The 18,777-nt window shown below is 41.9% G+C and overlaps 1 protein-coding gene across 3 annotated transcripts in view; it reads right to left on the bottom strand.

Annotated features, from left to right (window-relative positions):
* The window catches only part of NSMAF (neutral sphingomyelinase activation associated factor), a 36,598-nt gene extending 18,039 nt beyond the window's left edge, over positions 1-18,559 (bottom strand). For 2 of the 3 annotated variants that reach the window (XM_083450981.1, XM_083450982.1), the window contains exons 1-12: positions 18,143-18,559; positions 8,153-8,242; positions 7,973-8,051; positions 7,813-7,880; positions 7,676-7,712; positions 6,532-6,582; positions 5,118-5,189; positions 3,957-4,004; positions 3,812-3,864; positions 2,986-3,115; positions 1,259-1,330; positions 571-679 (exon numbers count right to left, since the gene is read on the bottom strand). In XM_083450981.1, the coding sequence (XP_083307107.1) occupies positions 571-679; positions 1,259-1,330; positions 2,986-3,115; positions 3,812-3,864; positions 3,957-4,004; positions 5,118-5,189; positions 6,532-6,582; positions 7,676-7,712; positions 7,813-7,880; positions 7,973-8,051; positions 8,153-8,242; positions 18,143-18,198 (865 nt within the window). In that variant the 5' untranslated portion in view covers positions 18,199-18,559. Of the gene's footprint in view, positions 1-570; positions 680-1,258; positions 1,331-2,985; positions 3,116-3,811; positions 3,865-3,956; positions 4,005-5,117; positions 5,190-6,531; positions 6,583-7,675; positions 7,713-7,812; positions 7,881-7,972; positions 8,052-8,152; positions 8,243-17,666; positions 17,722-18,142 lie in introns of those variants that run through there. The other variant, XM_083450983.1, reaches the window with a different exon arrangement.
* Positions 18,560-18,777: the final 218 nt, after the last annotated feature.

The raw sequence follows: 18,777 nt of genomic DNA, 5'->3' as shown, positions 1-18,777 counted from the left end.
TCATACGTTCATGGATAACAATGCATGCCAACTGCAAATAAATATTAGGCAGGCTTCACATTATCAAAGTTTTTAGCTTTGTTTACTAAATACAAGTAAAATAAACATGCTAATTTTGATCATTCTCTTAGGTAATATGCACTGGAAAAAAATCGGTTTGCATTGGAATTTTTTCTGATGCATACTACCCTAACCTGCATTTAAAAAAAAAAAAAAAAAATCAAATGCAAAATTCTCTATGAAACCCACATTACTGTCACTTACCCAGCAACTTAAGGCAGCATTTGACCAGTTGCAAATGTCCAATTGCTTTCTACTACTTATCCTACACATTACTGCTTTAAGGTGGTGCTCAGAATTTTCAGTTATAGATCTCCACAAAGCCAAAAACAACTTCCAATTCAATGTGTTAGCGTTAATTTCATTCCAACTTCACATTCATTCCAAAATAATACACACTTAACTTCCCATCAAGTTTAAATCTATACCAAAACAAAACAAAAAACAAAAAATGAGAGACAAACTTTATCTCACACATCCCAATTCGCCAAAGAGAACAGTTATTTATACCTAAATATGTTGCCATGAAGAAATAGGCATTGTCTCTGTCCTGAGTGTTGTAGAACTTCAAATAGATGTCCGAACACAAATTGTTCTCAGTGCAAAATACTTCGAGACCCTATCAGAATTGGAGAGACACAGAAGTGAAAAAGTTCATCAGGCAGCTTTATAATTCAGGATACTAGCACAGTATAGTTCAGGTGAAACAAAGCCTCTAGTATTTTTGTTGTTGTCCTCATAATATTAGAATTTGCTTGTCAGAGGAATACAAGCTATTCTCTATAACACCAATGAAAGGTACAGCATATAACATAGTTTTAAACCTACTATGCTTTTACTAGAAGGGCAATTGTTGCTACTTTCAATTGTTTTCTGTCAAATTTTCTCTGCCCAACACATTTGTTCACAAGAGCTATCATAGGTTTCATAGAAATGTGCAAGACAGATATGAACGTTGCAACATGATATGATGTGTTTTAATCCATGATAGGACTTGCTATGCCATAAACTACTGAGCAACTGCACTGTAACCAGGTACCTTTATTCAGTTGACACAGATAAGCCAACATGAATGTCAAACTGGAGCCACAGTTTGAGGGATGGCACAAAAAGTGTTCTTCTTGGAATGTCAAGATGCAAGTTTAAACAACAAAGCACATTTGTGCGACCAAGCGACAAGAGTAAAATTTAATCTTACCAACGGCAATAGACCGTGCCTTCTTTTATAGATACGTTTGACACTATGCAGCATCACCTGAACCACTGGCTTCTGTAACGAAATGCACAGAACAAAAATATATATAATACTCCCAATTTTCCGCATGCATTGTTTATAGTAGTGGCAGGGCTGCCTTTCCACCATTCAAGCTTCTGGGGGCCACATTCCATTGGTGGGTGGGGCCTGAGGCAAAACTAGGCAGAGCAACAAATGTGAATTTGGGCTTTGTACTGTGTAACCTAGTTCCATAATTACAGAAGCACAGAGCTGGAAGGTACCCCTGAGGATCATCTATGTAATGTAAGAAGACGCAGCTGTCCCGTATAGGGATTGAACCCGAGACCTTAGTGTTATCAGCACCATACTCTAACCAATTGAGCTAGCCAGTTCAAGCAAGAAAATACTATTTAAGGACTCATTTGAGACAGGCGAAAACACCCAAGGAGGCTGCAAAGCAGAACTGCTAAGGGGGTGGCCTGGGAAGAAAGGCAGTGGGTGTTGTCTGGGAAGTCCCAGAGGCCTGGCAGAGAGCCCTTGAGGGCTGCTTCTGACTCCTGGGCTTAGGTAAACCTTCTCCATTTTACAGAATTGGGAATTTCCCTCTATATTCCATTGTTATCCAGAACTGATTTTACATGCAAAAAATAAATCGTTGAATTTAAAAATCAAATCAAAATCAAAGCCTATTAGCTGCAAAGGAGTTGCATTTCTAATTAATTACCTAGGTTACCTATATGCATTCCAAGAAAGGCCAACTTGAAATAGTTTGATGGATAAGCTGTTTGTTGGCTGGGGAAATCAAACTTGTGACTAAGGATTAAGAATCCATTTCCACCATTTTACACAGACTCCAAATCTGACTGTAATATATGAAACACCCAATGGAATAAGCGAACAGCTCACTACACATACTGACTTGAAAACGAAGACACAAAGCACAGTGTGCCTCATTTATGAGGAATTGTAGTATTTTATAGTTTGCTAACAGTCTCAACTTCTTTAACATTCTGGCTGAATCAGTGAACATCAACAACAGACAAAAAGTTGAAGGTAATGTTCACTAGATGAAGCATCTGAAAATGTGACATTTCTAAGTGGAACCTGAAATCTATATCCTAACTTCAACTGGTAGTAACCCAACTCACAGCTCAAATAGAAGCCAGGGGTTTAGGATTCTCCACCTTTGCACACTGCAAAAATATTCAAAGGGTGGAGGAGAGACAAGAAGGGATGAACTTCAATAAGCCACCAGTGAGTGGCAGAGCACTATTTGCCTCCATAGTGGAAAACCTTTGAGACTCCAGATGTTGAACTCGTTCCCATCAATGCCAGCCAGCATGGCCAACGATCATGCATGTAAGGATAGTTCAACAATATCTGGAGGCTCAGAGGGTCCCCACCCTTGTTCTACCTGAAATATAATGCCTGGTATGATTCCCCAACTGGAAATTCAAAATGGGCACAGTGACAGCTTTCATTGGAGAAACTTAGCCCTGGCATGTGAATTTTGAATTATGGAGAAACAGAACTGAGAACTTGGAAACTTCCAGAGAGACTCAAGCTAGAGATCCATCAAGGTTGCCCCTGATGCTCACTTGTATGGCTCATAGGAAAACCTGACATAAGCACTTTGAGACACTTTAGACAGTTATTTGCTCATGGTTCAAAGAACAGCAGGGTGGAATTTTTTAGTGCAGGTTACTTACAGGGTAGCCATTAAGAGGCTGGAAATACAAGTTTGCATCAGTGATGCATACAAGTCCTGGATTAGTCACCAACGGAGTGACCATTTCAGCTTTGCATTCCATATGCAACGTTTCAGAAACATTTTGAAATCTAGAAGAGGAACAAACTACAATTATTTTGTTCAATGCAGGCACCTGCTAAAGGTTAGCTGGGTTATTTCACACCTCTTAATGTGTTTTTTAAAAGACAAAGGTCACTTCAATTTTCTAATTTCTATTAACAAATAATAATTCTCTTTACCTCACCTTTATAATATGCAATAACCTGAAGACTCCTCAGGACATAATGCAGAATTTATAGAATTTTTTTTCTCCTTTCAGGGTAAAACAAAGCAACAAGGATGCCTCACATTTTTCACATTTAGGCATATTTGGACATTTTCTCTGGTTTCAATAACGAATTATTTTACTCCAGCATTCATAAGAAATTTGTAGAACTTAAAAAATATTGAAAGAGGGAAGGGGAACAGAGGAACTCCTAGGGCAGGCTTCCTCAAACTCGGCCCTTCAGATGTTTTTGGCCTACAACTCCCATGAGACCTAGCTAGCAGGACCAGTGGTCAGGGATGATGGGAATTGTAGTCTCCAAACATCTGGAGGGTTGAGGTTGAGGAAGCCTGGCCTAGGGTGTAACTGGTTAGGGCAGCATTAAAGGAAGCAGATGACTCCTGCTGCTAGTACACTATTTGCCTTAAATCATCCTATGCAGATGGCTTCTAAAAACAGGAAATGAAATTCAAAAGCAAGAAATTTTTATGATGTGAATTATTTATATTAAGAAGCATACCTGTTCTTATCAAATGGTGTCCTGGCCAAACGTGACTGCAATATAGCAGTTATCTAATTTGGAAAAAGAAAACAATATATTACGTTTTGGACATGAACCTAAGACATTAGTTTCTACTAATACAACATCCATAGTATATATTTACCATAGCAGCCTGGTCCCCCAGTTTGTCCAGGTGAGATGCCCTGTACAGCTGTTTAAAAATAAAAGCAAGAAGATTAAAAAAAGGAGTTTCTTTAGATATATCTAATGCACCTGAAGTTCCCAGGGATGGGTCAGGCCTGTAGAAAAGAATTCTACACCAGATTCATTTCCACTTCCAGGCATGCGTTTGTGGAATAGTTGCTTCCACAACCACAAGAGTCACTATTTAATACCTTTATGAATCCTCTGGAAGCGGTCGTTATAGGCTTGAGGGCAAGGCAGCATCAATATGCTTGTGACACTCAGCTTTATTTCTCTTTAACATCTGAATCAGGAGACATTGTCTAGTCCAGGGACAGCCAACTCCTAAGAGACTGCAATCTACTCACAGTTCAGGTCAAAGTTGTTCAGATTTTTTTAGGGAGGAAAGTCCTGGTTTTTTAGGGGTTCAGGGCAAAGTTGCAGAGCTTTATTAGTGAGAAAGGGGAAAAGTTGCTCACCGAAAGATCGCTAAAGAAACAATCAGCCTAAGAAAACTCCGTCTTCCGTTCTAGAGATCGTGCAACAATAGAGGACAGGGCATGGCCAGATTCTATTTTACCACCGCTAAGGAAAGGGAGCCAGCGATCTACCGCAATCTACCAAAATGCAATTGACCTGTTGGACACTCCTGGTCTAGTCCGTGGGCCAGTGCTTGGACGCATCTTGGATGCAGTGGTGAGATGGATGAGGAAAACAATCTGAGATTGAATCCTGGCAAGAATGAGGTACTGAGGGCGAGTGGTCCCTATTTCCAAGAAATTGGTCAACTGCCTATTCTGGATGGGGACCCACCTTCCTCGGAGGTTTGCAGTCTGAAGATAACTTCTGGATCTAGCTCTGTCACTGGAGGCCTAGGTAGCCTCAGTGGCGAGAAGTGCCACATACCAGCTGAGACTGGCATGGCAGCTACGGCCATTTCCTGGACCAGGAAAGCTTGTAGTTCAAGATTCGGTTATGGACAAGAACAAACTTGAGCCTTTGCTGAGGAGGAACTATTTGCACCTGTATGAGCTATCTGCTCATTTATTTATTTTACTACAAAGGGGATTTTTTTGCTCCTTTGTAGGTACCAAAATAATGCACAATTGCCATTTGCCATCGTGTCAAATTGAATTCTCACCTGGTGAAGGGTATGCAGAACATCGTCAACTTTCCCAGCAACGTCCAGTTGAAATAGGTATTCAGTTTTACCCTAACAAAGAAAAGTGAACCATTAAAAATTACACTGAAACCCAGAGGGCACACCCACTTACCACACTTTTAAAGAAAAACAACTGTTAAAATAGGCAAGGACTACAACTCAGTGGTCCAACACATGCTCTTTATGCGAAAGGTCCCAGGAATCTGCAAAGACTCCTGCCTGAAATGTCAGAGAGATGCTGACACTCTAGATAGAGCAGGGATAACCACCATGGTGCACTCCAGAGGCTGCTGGACTACAATTTCCATCACCCCTGACCACAGGCCATGCCAGTGGAAACAATGGGAGTTTGAGCCCATTATGTCTAGAAGGCACCAGCTTGGCCATCTCTGCATAGACAATACTGAGCTAAATGGACCAATGGTCTGAGTCTATATATTCTTTTTAGAAAAGCATGCTTGTCCTCCAGCCTGTGAACTTGTTACACTTGCACAGCAGTGATGCTACCCACTGCATTTGTGAGTTATGGGCTGCCCTCTTCTGAGGATTTTCTGGCTGTTCACATTAGGATATGAACTGCAAAGCAAGAGTTTTCACAAGGTTGCGTATGATGTCATACGCATGAATACCCCTTTGCAAGCAACCTGACACGCAGCTGACTTACCATTCAAATGTCAGAGAATGGAAGTTTCCTATGAGAAGATGTACAAGGGACTCATATATCAGCTTTTTGCACTTCATGCAATAACAGACAGAATGGGGAAGTTACAAATGTCACCTTGTGGGTAACATGAACTGCCCTTAAAACTGGTTCTAACATATTTGAAGGTTTTTAAGGAGAGGTTGGGTGGGCATCTATCACGGATACTTTGTTAAGATTCCTGCATTGGAGAGAGTTGGACTAGATGACCCTCAGGTCCCTCCCAACCCTATAATTCTATAATTTCAATTCAGATAAAGCAGGCACCCAAGTCACCTTCTATATTTCAGTGTAATATTTTTATTTCCCTGAACAGCAATATAGGATCTATATTAGCTGTTTTACCAGCCCCCTAGTTTCTTCAAACTCTTTCTCATGCTTGCAGTATTTGGTAAACAAAACAAATGCCTTTACAAACACCATTCATCTATTTCCCCAAGAACATTTTTTTTAAAATAGGCACCAGCATCTGTTTAAATTTCATATTGTAATTAATAAATTAATATATAAAAATTCACAAAGGCAAGTGCCATCTAATGCTTCATATCTGCGTTCTCTCTCGCTCAAACACAAGTCTTTGCTTTCTTTTAGTGAACTTCCTCAAATAACTGACTGCTACTCTTCTTTCAGGAACAACAGGCTTTATGACGTTCAGATATTTGCATGCAAGGAGCAGGGTAAATATATACTCACTCTTTCCATTTTAAAGGGTGCAATGACATTTTGCTCTTTCGTAAGAAAAGCCTAAGAAAAAGGATAGTTTATTGAGAGTGCTTTTGGGAAACAGTTTTTTGAATTAAAAAAAAAACTATATTGAGAATAAATTTTCGTATTTGTCTTTCTTCATTGTTCCCCAACTGCTACTGTTTTCAGTCCTGAAATGTTCTCTCATCTTTCTCTTTTGTAATCTAAAATTACATCCATGTTTCAACATCTCACCCCCCCTCCCACTTACCAAACCTGATTGTTTTATTATGTTTTTATACGTGTTGGAAGCCACCCAGAGTGGCTGGGACAACCCAGCCAGATGGGCGGGGTATAAATGTATTGTATTATATTGTATTGTATTGTATTGCATTGCATTAATTATATTTATTATAATTATTCCTCCTTGCATTTTTCTCTTCCTATTACTTGAAATGCACCTCCCATTACCTATCTTCTTAAAGCCATTTCTAAAACCCATCTAATGCAGAAGTTAAAATTGAAATAAATTTAAACAAAACTTTTAAATCAAACCTTTCCTTGTCAACACCTGTTAGCCAGTTGGTTATTTTCCTCTTGAAGGCTCATAGCTCAGGGGTGGAGCAACTGCTTTGCATGCAGAAGACTTCCATGTCAACCCCCAACATCCTGCCACTCCTGCTGAATCTCCTCCCACGTACCATCTTTGTTTTTCAGTTATCATAGTATTAGAAGACCTTTAATGGTTACATGAACTGCATTTTTTAGATAAATCATTTTAACTGTAGCTCTAATGTGTGCCCTCCCATTATTCACAACCAAATGTTATCTTATATCTCTGTTCAAATATATTTTCTGTCAGGTTTATCCAGCAGCAGAATAAACTCATTTGTATGTCAATGTTACCTAACAGCTAACACCCTATCATTAAAAACATTGCTACGTACGGGTAGATTTCCCCACAAATTAAAATGATGGACTATGATTGCAATATACTATGTATATGTATTTTTTAAGCCACACAACAAGCAAGTCCCTGGTTAGGCTGATTTTCAACTAAATGAGTTTAGGTGCAACAGAATCCTAAACTAAATGAGTTTAGGATTCTGTTGCACCTAACCCTTTACTAAATTCTGGAGAATGAGGAACTTACCTGATTGGATAAAATAGAAATCTGTCCAGGGAGTGCCCTAAAACACAGATGTGAAAACCAATCACCACACCAATTAAAACCACAAGCTAAAAAGAAAAGGAAAAATTCTCTATAAACGCTTTCAAAAAATCACATACCCTGCATAGAAATCATTTGTATCACTATCCTCTGGTGCTTCTATTTTAATGCAGTCTCTCAATGGAATCTATATGAATTTACATAAATATACATTAAATTATTTTGTTTTGAAACTGAAGCAGACCACAAACCATTGCCATCAGTTACTAACGTACTTACTTTAATAATGGGGTGGCTTATTTCATCAGGTTCAAATATCACTGATTTTGAGCAGATTTTTAATGACCCCCTGATTTTCCTAAGAGTTGAAAAAACATTTAAAAGTTATTGCAGAATTCTAAGCAGATGTAACACCATAACTTCTCCAGTGTTCTCAGTTTTATGGAAGTGCTATTGTACCTTCTTTCTCTGCCATCCTTGTTAAAAATGTAATTAGCTGTATGCTGTTCAAAGTAGTATTCTTCCAGATTAAGGAGTAGCAAGGAAAACCTGCAAACAATAAAAGCAAAATTATTATTTTTTGACTATCACAGCAGTTTACGCTTTACTAAAGGAGTGAGAAACCTGTGACCTTCCAGGTGTTGTTGAACTACAATTTCTAAGATCCCTCGCCTGTGGCCATTTTGCACAGGTTCCCCACCCCAATTATTCAGAAAATATTTACTTTGTCCACAGCTTTCATGCAAACGTGAAGAAAAAGGTTTTTAGAGAAAGAGCTAATCTATATTTTAATGGCATATTTGTTTCAGATGCATTTGTTAACGCACACACACACACACAGTTATCCCTGGGGCAATGGACTCCGTAACTGTGAAGTCCTCTGCTAATGGGGGATGCCAACCTCTGACCACTCACGAAGACTTGAGGAAATACACTTCAGACCCTCAAACCACCATTAGCTGCCTTGCGCTCTCCTGATATCTTTTTGCCATAATTACCAGTTTCTTTTTTCATCTGAACTGGGGAAATTTGATTAAGCGGCTTCAGAAAAAGCCAGGATTTTAAACCTCAATCTGCAAAACTGATTTAAGTTCTGGCTTGTGCCAAAGCTGGTAGCCATTGTTTATTAAGAAGGGATGTGATTGTTTCAACACAGCCACTCTTCACACACATCACAGTCAGCATTTGAATATTTCATGCCACATGAAAGATCAGTTTCCAAAGGGATGGCCACGTTATAGCTTGTTGCAGCAAAAACTGCAATGCAGACATCTCCTTGCCTTCTGACCTCAGTCTGCAATCCCCTCTCCCCACCACACACACATACATACACATGCTCAAAACTGTGTGTACAGTTGTACCTTGGTTCTCGAGCGTCCCAGAACTCATACGTTTTGGCTCCTGAACAATCGAAAACCAGAAGTGGGTGTTTCGGTTTCCAAACATTATTTTGGAAGCTGAACGTCTGACAGGGCTTCTTCAGCTTCCTGCAGCCAATCAGAAGCCACGCTTTGGAAGCTGAATTGAACGGACTTCCAGAACAGATTCTGTTTGATTTCCAAGATATGACTGTATATACAGTGGTACCTCGGGTTACATACACTTCAGGTTATAGATGCTTCAGGTTACAGACTCCGCTATCCCAGAAATAGTACCTCAGGATTCAGGATGAGAACAGAAATTGTGCTCCGGCGGCGCAGCGGCAGTGAGAGGCCCCATTAGCTAAAGAGGTGCTTTAGGTTAAGAACAGTTTCAGGCTAAGAACGGACCTCCAGAACGAATTAAGTACTTAACCCGAGGTACCACTGTACTTATAACTCGGGATAACATTTCATGCATGTAAAAACTCTTGAAAGCTTATGCCATAATAAACTTTAAGACGCCACAAAACTCTTTGTTGTTTAGAGAATATAAGACACTCTCCTATGTGCAGCAGTGAGGCCAACTATATGTCCTTTTGATCCCTTCCCATTATGGCTGGTAATATCTAGTACAAAGGGCTTGACTGGATGGGCCCAGGGCATAATTAATGCAGTCATGTGAGGGAAGTAATCCCCACTGCCTTGAAAGAGGCAGAGGTGCATCTTCGTTTGAAGAGGCCTTCTCTGGATCCAGAATCATAGAATTGCAGAGTAGGAAGAGACCCCAAAGGTCATCTATTGAAGCTCCTGCAAACATCCATTCTGTCTCCTATGCTATTCAAGATCTATATGAAGAAATTGGGAGCAGACACAGCTCTCTCTCTCTCTCCATTCCATCTGACTCAAGAGATGCTGCAGAGCTGTTAGAATTGTCTGAATCCTTTGCTCTTGTCTTTCTTCTCAGAGGTCAGATGGTGTTCCATAAACAATGCAAAGCTCAGCTTTGGATAATTTGAGCAAGAGAAAGCAGAAATTGAACAACATGGGTTTATAATACGACTCAAGCTTCTCTCACTTCTAATCACAAGATGAATAGACAATAATAATGCAAGGTACTGAATAAATCATTGCATGGTAACGAAGAGTAGCTTGCAGAGAATCACTAAGTGGTTCCTCCATTTATCTGTGTGGTGAGATGCTTATCCTCTCTTGAGATTCTTGGGAACAAACACCCTATCAAATTACGTGAGGAATTATTCAGCACTATGTTCCTAAAACACTAAAATGACCAAGTCTTACTACCAGTTGAATTATCATCTTGCCACCAGGTGATCATCATCCCTTAAATTTGCTTCCATCAACAGACATATCATTCCATTGCAAGAAGATGAATTATTTGCAATGACAGGCCCATTAACACCAATTTCAAATAACAGAACTATTATGAAAGTGGCAGTAAACATGTGATAGATGAGATTACATGAATTAGTCTTAAGGCTTGTAGAATCAGAAAGGTGAAAGGTAAGGAAGTAAGCAGATTTCGCCAAGTCTGGTCTAACACCAGACCTCCTCCCAACTCCCTCTCCTCCCCATGCTGATCATATTGAGTTTCAAAAGTCCAAGCTGTACCAAACTACTTTGACTAAAAGCAAGATATACACCAATGGAAAACATGCATGGATTTTAGTGGAACCAATTTCCAACTGTGCTACTTAGCCTGCAGGTAAACTCAATTAAACGAGGTACACTTCAATAAAATCTAGGCTGTGGATTGGGCTTTTGGCTTTAAATTAATGTTTAATCAATATGCAGACTCTAAAGCGTCAGTGAATTATGAAATTATCTTCATCCATCAAGTCTCCTTCCTTTCTAAGGCCTAATTTAACTCGAAGCATTATTTCAGATCTGAAAATTGGACAAATCCAATTCACTCTTTTTAAAGCTGTTTAGTATGAGCCAATATATGGTACCTGCACTTAGGGCCATACTCAAGATTGCATTCCAGTTCTGGCTTCTTAAAAACATGAGTTATAGAACCAGGTGAAAATACTATGGAAGATGAAGTGCCTCAGAAAGGTAAAACAAATATGATAAACTCCCTCGATTTAGTGAACAGGCCACCACATTATTTATTTAAAAAGCAGATTATGATGGAAATTTTACTTTCTATACTACCAATTTCTTGTCATATGTCTTGCCAATAGATTTCTGAACTTCATGGCATTAGATATGGATGACGAAGTGTGCATGTATACCATGCCTTGTATTTAACGCACATACCCAACAGCCATAGACAATAAGGAATCTCATGCAGCCCAAGTGAATGGATAGGCAAAGAAGAGACAAAACACTTTGTCCCTCCTCTGCACCCAGAAGGGAAATGTAGCAGGCTGCTAGAGGAGAGATGGAGCTTTCCATCTCTCTTCTGACAGACCCCAGCAAGGCAGGAAACATCCACGCCATATATATAAAGCACAGAGCTTCCCTCAAAGAATCCAGGGAACTAACTATAGTGCTGGGTGTTGGGAACTGTAGTTCTGTGAGGGGTAAATTATGGTTCCCAGTATATATTTTTTCAGGAAAAGAGTGGAAGCCATGTACTTTAAATGTGTGATATAGATGTGACCCTATTAAGTTTTGTGGGCCTGTTTACAAGGCTGGTGAATGCATGCACACACACTCACATTGTGCTTTGCCTTTTAAGGAACAAGTGGCACTACAGCTGCAACACTCAACATGAAAGAATAAGCCGTTGAGATTTCTAAACAGGAAGCAAAGCAGCAGCACAGACCAGTACAAGTTTATCTGAGCACAGCACAATTGTTTTTCATTCAAACCATAAGCATAAGGGAAACAATGACTGCATAATATTATCAGTTACATAGATATACAAAACGAAGAACTCCATTTGATGGATTTAATAAAGCAAATCTCTTAACAAAGTATGTTTTTCAGGATACTATTCACTGCACTTACAGAATTTCCAGGTCATTTTACAATTTGCTTTTCCAGTTAAACTACCAATCATCCAAAGCAAAAAACCCTTTAGGGTAGCCTGAGATAAGGCTACCTGCAGCAGTACTTGGGCCTCCAAGAAGATCTGACTCTATCTATCATTAGCTGAATGAACATTCAAGGACACAAGGACAGAACAACCTGCTGTTATCAGGCCAATGGCCCATTTAGTCCAGCATCCTGTTCTCGCAGTGGCTAATCAGATGCTTGTGGGAAGTTTGCAAATTGGCAGCATTCAAAAGCATGATGACCTGATACTTCAGAGGTAAAACATAACAAACTTGTCTTCTACCCACTGTTTCCATACCATGAACAGTAAAAAAACAAATCTGCACGTTGGACTGGAGCACAACTTCCACAAGGATTTGAGATTAGAGATCAGGCACCCCCAAACCTTCGGCCCTCCAGATGTTTTGAACTACAATTCCCATCATCCCTGACCACTGGTCCTGTTAGCTAGGGATCATGGGAGTTGTAGGCCAAAACATCTGGAGGGCGGCAGGTTGGGGGTGCCTGTTATAGATGCATGGATCCACATCCTAATTCAAAACATTGCTATGTTGAACTGACACAGCAATCGGCAAGTCATCCTCTAATTACCACACATTGGCACATGAAGTATTAAGGAAGCAGCTAGATCAGGGGTTTCATGGGGTTTCAGCAGCTGACCACTTTGAGCTGAACACTGGGTGTTGTTTCTTTTAAGCAGTCTGTGGCCAAATGTCCATCCTGCTCAAATATAAACACTTTCCTCCGCCAGCAACCAGATCTTGAAATATTATGATTAATCTGTCAGGAAACAGAACACAAATTACACCATCTGGCAGTGATAATCTATCGTTAGTGATAATGTAAGAGATTTAGAGGGGAAAGTGTGGTAGCCTATTATCATAAAAAAAAACAAACCCTGTGTACAGCCGCAAAGAGCAAATACCAAAAAAAAGTATTCTAGCTAATAGACTTATTATGGTATAAGCTTTCATGGGTAGAACCTGTATGTGCACGCTCACATGCACTCTGAAAATCTGTATACCAACACATTTCTAGGTGATACTTATTGTTGTTGTTGTTTAGTCTTTAGTCGTGTCCGACTTTTCGTGACCCCATGGACCAGAGCACACCAGGCACACCTGTCTTCCACTGCCTCCCGCAGGCTGGTCAGACTCATGTTTGAAGCTTTGAGAACACATGTTTGTAGCTTCGATGGCCCTTGTATCTTCCAACTCTATGATTCTATGATTCTAACACAATAAGTGATACTTATTACTATTGTTTATTAAATGCTCTCACTGCAAGCAACTCAAGGCACCTTTACCTACAAGCTGTATATTTCTTAATATGAAGTCAACTCTTTTGGGTTCCACCAAGGGCTATAGCACATTCACTACCTTTGATTGCTGTTGTTTTTCTGGGTACCATCGGGGGAAGAATGATTGTAAGTGCTCCCTAAGGGATGGAAGTGAGCACCAGGGATGGGAAGTGTATAATTTTGCCCCACCTTTTATTGTGAGTTTAAACTGGAGATACAACAGCAGAAGTGAGAGTGCTACCGCTACTTACAAAAGTCAGGCTTGCATATTGGATGGGTAGGGCTAGTAGTCTCTGCTTTCTTTCTTTAAGTCTGCTGGCAGTTATTATGGACTCTCATATATTACTGTTCTAGTATGTCTTTATGTTTTAAGAGCATCTTATCTGATTGTTCCATGCTGCTTCAAAATGTGAAATTTTTGTTGTTGTATTTTTTGGGCATGTTTTATAATACTGTAAACCACATTCAGACTTCTTTGGGGCATACAGCAATACATAAAATCACCTAAACAAATAAATGTTAACAGTGTGTATATAAGGCATCTGCAAATCTCAAATATAGGATTTAGCTTGCCAAGTAAGAATTAAAAGGACAACCCTCCAGGCATTTGTGGCTACACAGACTCTATTACTTCCAAGGGCACGATTCTTACACAGGTCTGAAATGTTGTTGCATGGTCTCATGCCCTTTATTTGATGATTATGATTTGAAAGTTCTTCATTAGATATTATAGGTTAGGTTATGGATGTACTGAGAGCGGACTAATTCTCTGAGTGGGCATCATCCACACAATAGTAGGGTACATGCCATGGCTTGGGGAACCCCTAGGTTTGAAGAAGTACAAAAATATGTTGGAGTGGCCTTTCTAAGGAGGGACACCCACACCCACACATGATAAGGAGAGTTAAGAATGTTCAGTGGCCCTAGGATGTTAAAGGGGAGGAAATGAAAAATGATGGGTGGTGGGGAATGGAAGGGAGCTTTCTGGAAAAGGGCACAACTGGTTAACCCCAATGCAAAAGGCTGTTGAAGGTCGCATATGTATTAAAGATATACAGCTGGCCGGACAGTGCCAATGCTCAGCTCATCTTAGGCACTTGGTGACCTTAGGCAACCCACAACCTTTGCGATAGGAAGATAGTAATGCAGGGAGCTGTTGTAAGATCATAAATGTAACAAACACTTGAAATACATTGTAGAAAAAGCAATTAAACTCTGCCCAGAGCATTTTACTTTCTATACTCTAAGATATGGAAGATTTCAAGCAAAATAAGAAATTTCCTTCAGTCCTAAAAACTCTCATTTAAAAAGCCCACAACTGTCAATAACTTATGGCTCTTTCCAGAAGAGATCTACTAACCCTTAATCCCACTCCACCCCCACCCCACCCTATAGAGTGTTTTCTTCTGGAATTGGGTGCAGAAAATTAAACGCACATAGAAGGATAGCCCACCCCCAAAGCTGACAGCTAACTTACTTTTCATAATGTTCTAGCTCCACCCTACCTATCCTTTTCTTCCTCAACCATTTCCACTGTCTCATACCCATGTGATATTTCTTCTAAGGTTGAGCAGCTGGTGACCTCTGTGTTAACGCTAAGAATGCAGAGATGCTTTTGCATCAGAAGCTTCATCTGTGAAACATTTGCATGTGACCAGTGCCTCCGCCTCCTCCAGCATGATTGCTCAGAAAGGAATTGTAAGGGAGTATTGGAGTCTTCACACAAAGGCATTTCCCCGCGTAGGTGGGGGAACCACAAACAGTGAGGCCCAAGCTACAAACTGCAATCTGCAGTGAAAAATCCCCCTTTAGTACAACTATGGGAATACCCACAAACAAAACACAAAAATGCCAGCTTCAGCCAGAGTACAGATTTTCCCTTTAGTCTTCACAGATTCAAGGAAGAGAGTTTAGGCAGCAGTCTATTCAAGTAGTCAGTAAGAAGTAAATGTGGTCCTAGGAAGCTGATTACAGAGTCAGACCATTGATTTATCTACTTAAGCATCTACTTTAAGCAGTAGCTTTGCAGAGGTTCAGACAAGAGTCTGTTAGAAATGGCCCTTCTCAGGACTTGCTCCAATGGTTCCAATTTCACCTGGGACAGAAGGGGCTTTCTAAATTCCATCTTTGATAGCCCACTGCATTACACAGTGCTTCTTACCTTAAGCACTGAACCACAGAAGGAGCGTTTGAAATTCGCCAGGCGCCAGATGTATTTTGCACCTATCAGCCATTTGCAACCAAGTGAATATGCCTGGGCGCCAGGATGGCACCTGAGGTCTCCATCGTCTGGAGGTGCATGCCTGAGGATCCTTCGATCTTGACTATTTTCACACACTAGCTACATACCCTGTAGAAGTCTATCTGTTATATTTTATCTGCACAATCAAAGTGAATTTCAGGAACCAAAAAGTCATATTGAAAATACAGTAAGGCATGATGCAAGATACAAATATGGAGGATATGTTTACAGTTAAAAAGCTAAGATATATGTTCGTACTTTGGGGTAACCTGAAGTTTGTACAGAAGTATTAAACATATTAAGCTTGCTTTTTAAAAAGAAAGTGGAGAAGAGGAAGGTGCGGTAAGGGAATAAAATATTCCATTGTACCATTTTTTATTATTTTCTTTAGAAAAACATCATAGATTAAGCCTGACTTGGAATTACACTATCTGCTCTGGAAGCCTTGCATCTTAAATAACCAAAGCGTGTTTTTAAGGCCCATGGAAGTTAGTGGGACTTACTTGCAGGCAAAATCACATACCTGGTGCTGGGAACAGAACAATGTTGCATAGTAGTGAAAGAGACACACTATTAAGACTACAACTGCGTGCAGATTTGGAAGTCCCATTAAACTTTCTAATGCAAAATATCATACTGCAACCCCCTATCATTATACCATATGCTGCCAATTATGCAAGCAGGACCTGCAACAAAGAATTGCAGTATGGAGTGCTCCTGTTTAAGGTCCCACCACCATGTCAGCTGACATTTATTTAGATATCTACTGCCTGCCCATTAACCATGCCCTGTGGGTGGTTCACAAACATGAACACAAGAGTCTAAACTTTAAATATTAATATAGCACATAAATATTAACACAATAAGCATAAGATCATTCTAAAACACGGTTTAAATCCAAGAGAAAATGCCCTATCCTCCTGTGGTGCAAGTGGGTGTGTCTGGCTGTTAACAAGTAGGCTGGTGCTTCAAGCCCACCCAGGGACGGCTGTGGGCAGGATTCTTGCATTGCAGGGGGTTGGACTTGATGACCCTTGGGGTCCCTTCCAGCTCTACAATTCTCAGATTTTTTTTTTTTTTTTTTTGTCATAGTATCTCAGGTATGAGAAAATCCAGACTGTGGGAGCGGGAAGTGGAGGAAGGTAGTGATCTGGAGGTGAATGGAGAATTAATGGAGGTACAGAAAGTTTACTATCCCCATTAAATGACAAGATGTATGAACCCTAAGTGCCCATTTGTGCCTGGCCTGTGACTGGTTCTAACTCCCCTTTCTCCAACTAGGGGACACTATGGACCCATCTCCCTGACCTTACCAGACAGTACCAAAGCCCAACCTAAGTTCTCCGCTATTGGAATAATTGTTTCATCTATTCATCCATGAAATGTTGAGAGGGTATAATCAATGCCAATGTTTTGGCCGGTATGTGCAATGAGGTCCTAGAATAAGCCGACAAGCATTGGGCAAATATTTTCACACTTATGAAAAAGTTAATATCCAATACAACTAAATGTCCTTAGCCTAATGTTTCAATCTATATTTCAGCTATGGAAATGTATCCGATCCTCTCATGCCTCTCACTCCAAAAATGCCTGTCTGTGAGCCATGATCCTAAGTTTATAACACAAGTTGCAGCAGCTACTCAGTGACCAGGGGAAATGCATTCTGCACATGCTCAAATGCTTCACATTCCTTGCATGACAGTCCCGGTTATGCAGGTCTCGCACAAACTAAAGCCGGGGAACAAATTGATCACACCTGGAGCAATACAAACACTCAAAAGCTCCCAGCTACACCAGTAAATACAACCGAAAGTTTATTGGCCTGTCACTTTCTACTCAAAACAACGCTAGGAACACCCGTCCCAAACGATAGAAAATGAGAAAGTTGCTCTTTTTTCGAAAGCAGAAAAAAGCGAAGGCGAGTGGGCGGAATTTTACGCGGCCGGGGTTTGCGCGCGAGAAGGGAAGCCTATTCCAAACACTATTCCGCGCCATCCGATGCCCTCGCAAACGCCGCCCCCCCCCCCCAACTTGCTTTCGCCGCACCTTGCGCATCCTTTGCAGCTCCCGGAGCCGAGCCGGCAGTGAGCAGGCACTGCGGTGCCCCAAGAAAAGCAGCCCCGCTCGACTTCCGCGTCGCAGGGCCGCCTTCGCAGCAATGCAGGACCAGCGGGCGCGACGCGCCCCCTCGCAGCTCTGCCCAAGCGGGCCGCTTTCGCTCGCCTCCAAAGCCCTCCTCGCCGCCCCCTCGCATCTTGGTCGCCCCCCGTCTGAGCGGCTGGGAGGGCGAGGCCTAACCGTGGGGCAAGGACCGAGGTGGCTCTTCTCTCGCAGGCGTCCCACCCTCGCCAGCCCGGCTTGAGCTTTACTGGGACTCCGGGGCGCTTCTGAGCAGCCGGCCGGTGCGCGCATTACGCCCGAGCCGCCCCCCGAGCTGCCCCCGCCAGGCTTGAGAAGGGCGGCCCCGCTCCCTAACAACGGGCCGGGGGAGGAAGCTCGCCCCGCAGGGGCGCTTCACGCACCTCTCCTTGGAGTAGAGCTGCTGCTGCTCCTGCCGCCGCTTCCGAATGAAGGCCATGGAGGCGAGTCGGCGCCGCTTCCGCTGGGCAGCTCCTTTGTAGCGCGCACGCCGCGCGCTCACCGCCAGGGGCCCCGCGCAGTGCCAGCGCCGGCCATTTATACTGCAGAGGCCGCCGTCCCAGGCGCTCGCTCGGGCTGGGCTGCTGCCAAGCGTCGCCTGCCCTCTCTCGGCCGCGGCGGGCCTCTCCGCCTCCTGGGCCGCGCGCGGGGATTTCAAGGCAGCCACAGCTTGGCCCGCGGAAACCAAGAGCCCTCCGGTGGGGAAAGGCCGGCGGTGTCTCAGCTTTACGCTGTCGCTGCGCCCTCGTCTTCCCCCTCCGTCCAGGCCCAAGCGCTGCGCTCTCCAGAGCAATTGAAAAGAGGCAGGGAGTGATCCTGCGAGCCCAAAGGGAGACACGTCGGGGCAAAAAAGAACACCTGTTTCGCATACAGGTTCATCAGGTCTGAAATGGCACCGGCTGAGCCTTGGGGTCGCAGTGAATGGCGCAATGAAGATGCTGACCCAATGTGCTGCAGCTGTGAAAAGCCCAAATTCCAAGCTAGCGGGTGTTCGTAAAGGAATTGAAAATAAAATTGC

The sequence above is a fragment of the Podarcis tiliguerta genome (assembly GCF_965153285.1).
Source record: "Podarcis tiliguerta genome assembly, chromosome: 7".
In the NCBI taxonomy this organism is placed as follows: domain Eukaryota; kingdom Metazoa; phylum Chordata; class Lepidosauria; order Squamata; family Lacertidae; genus Podarcis; species Podarcis tiliguerta.
The sequence above is the reverse complement of the archived record's forward strand: the minus strand, read 5'-3'. Positions and strand labels throughout refer to the sequence as shown.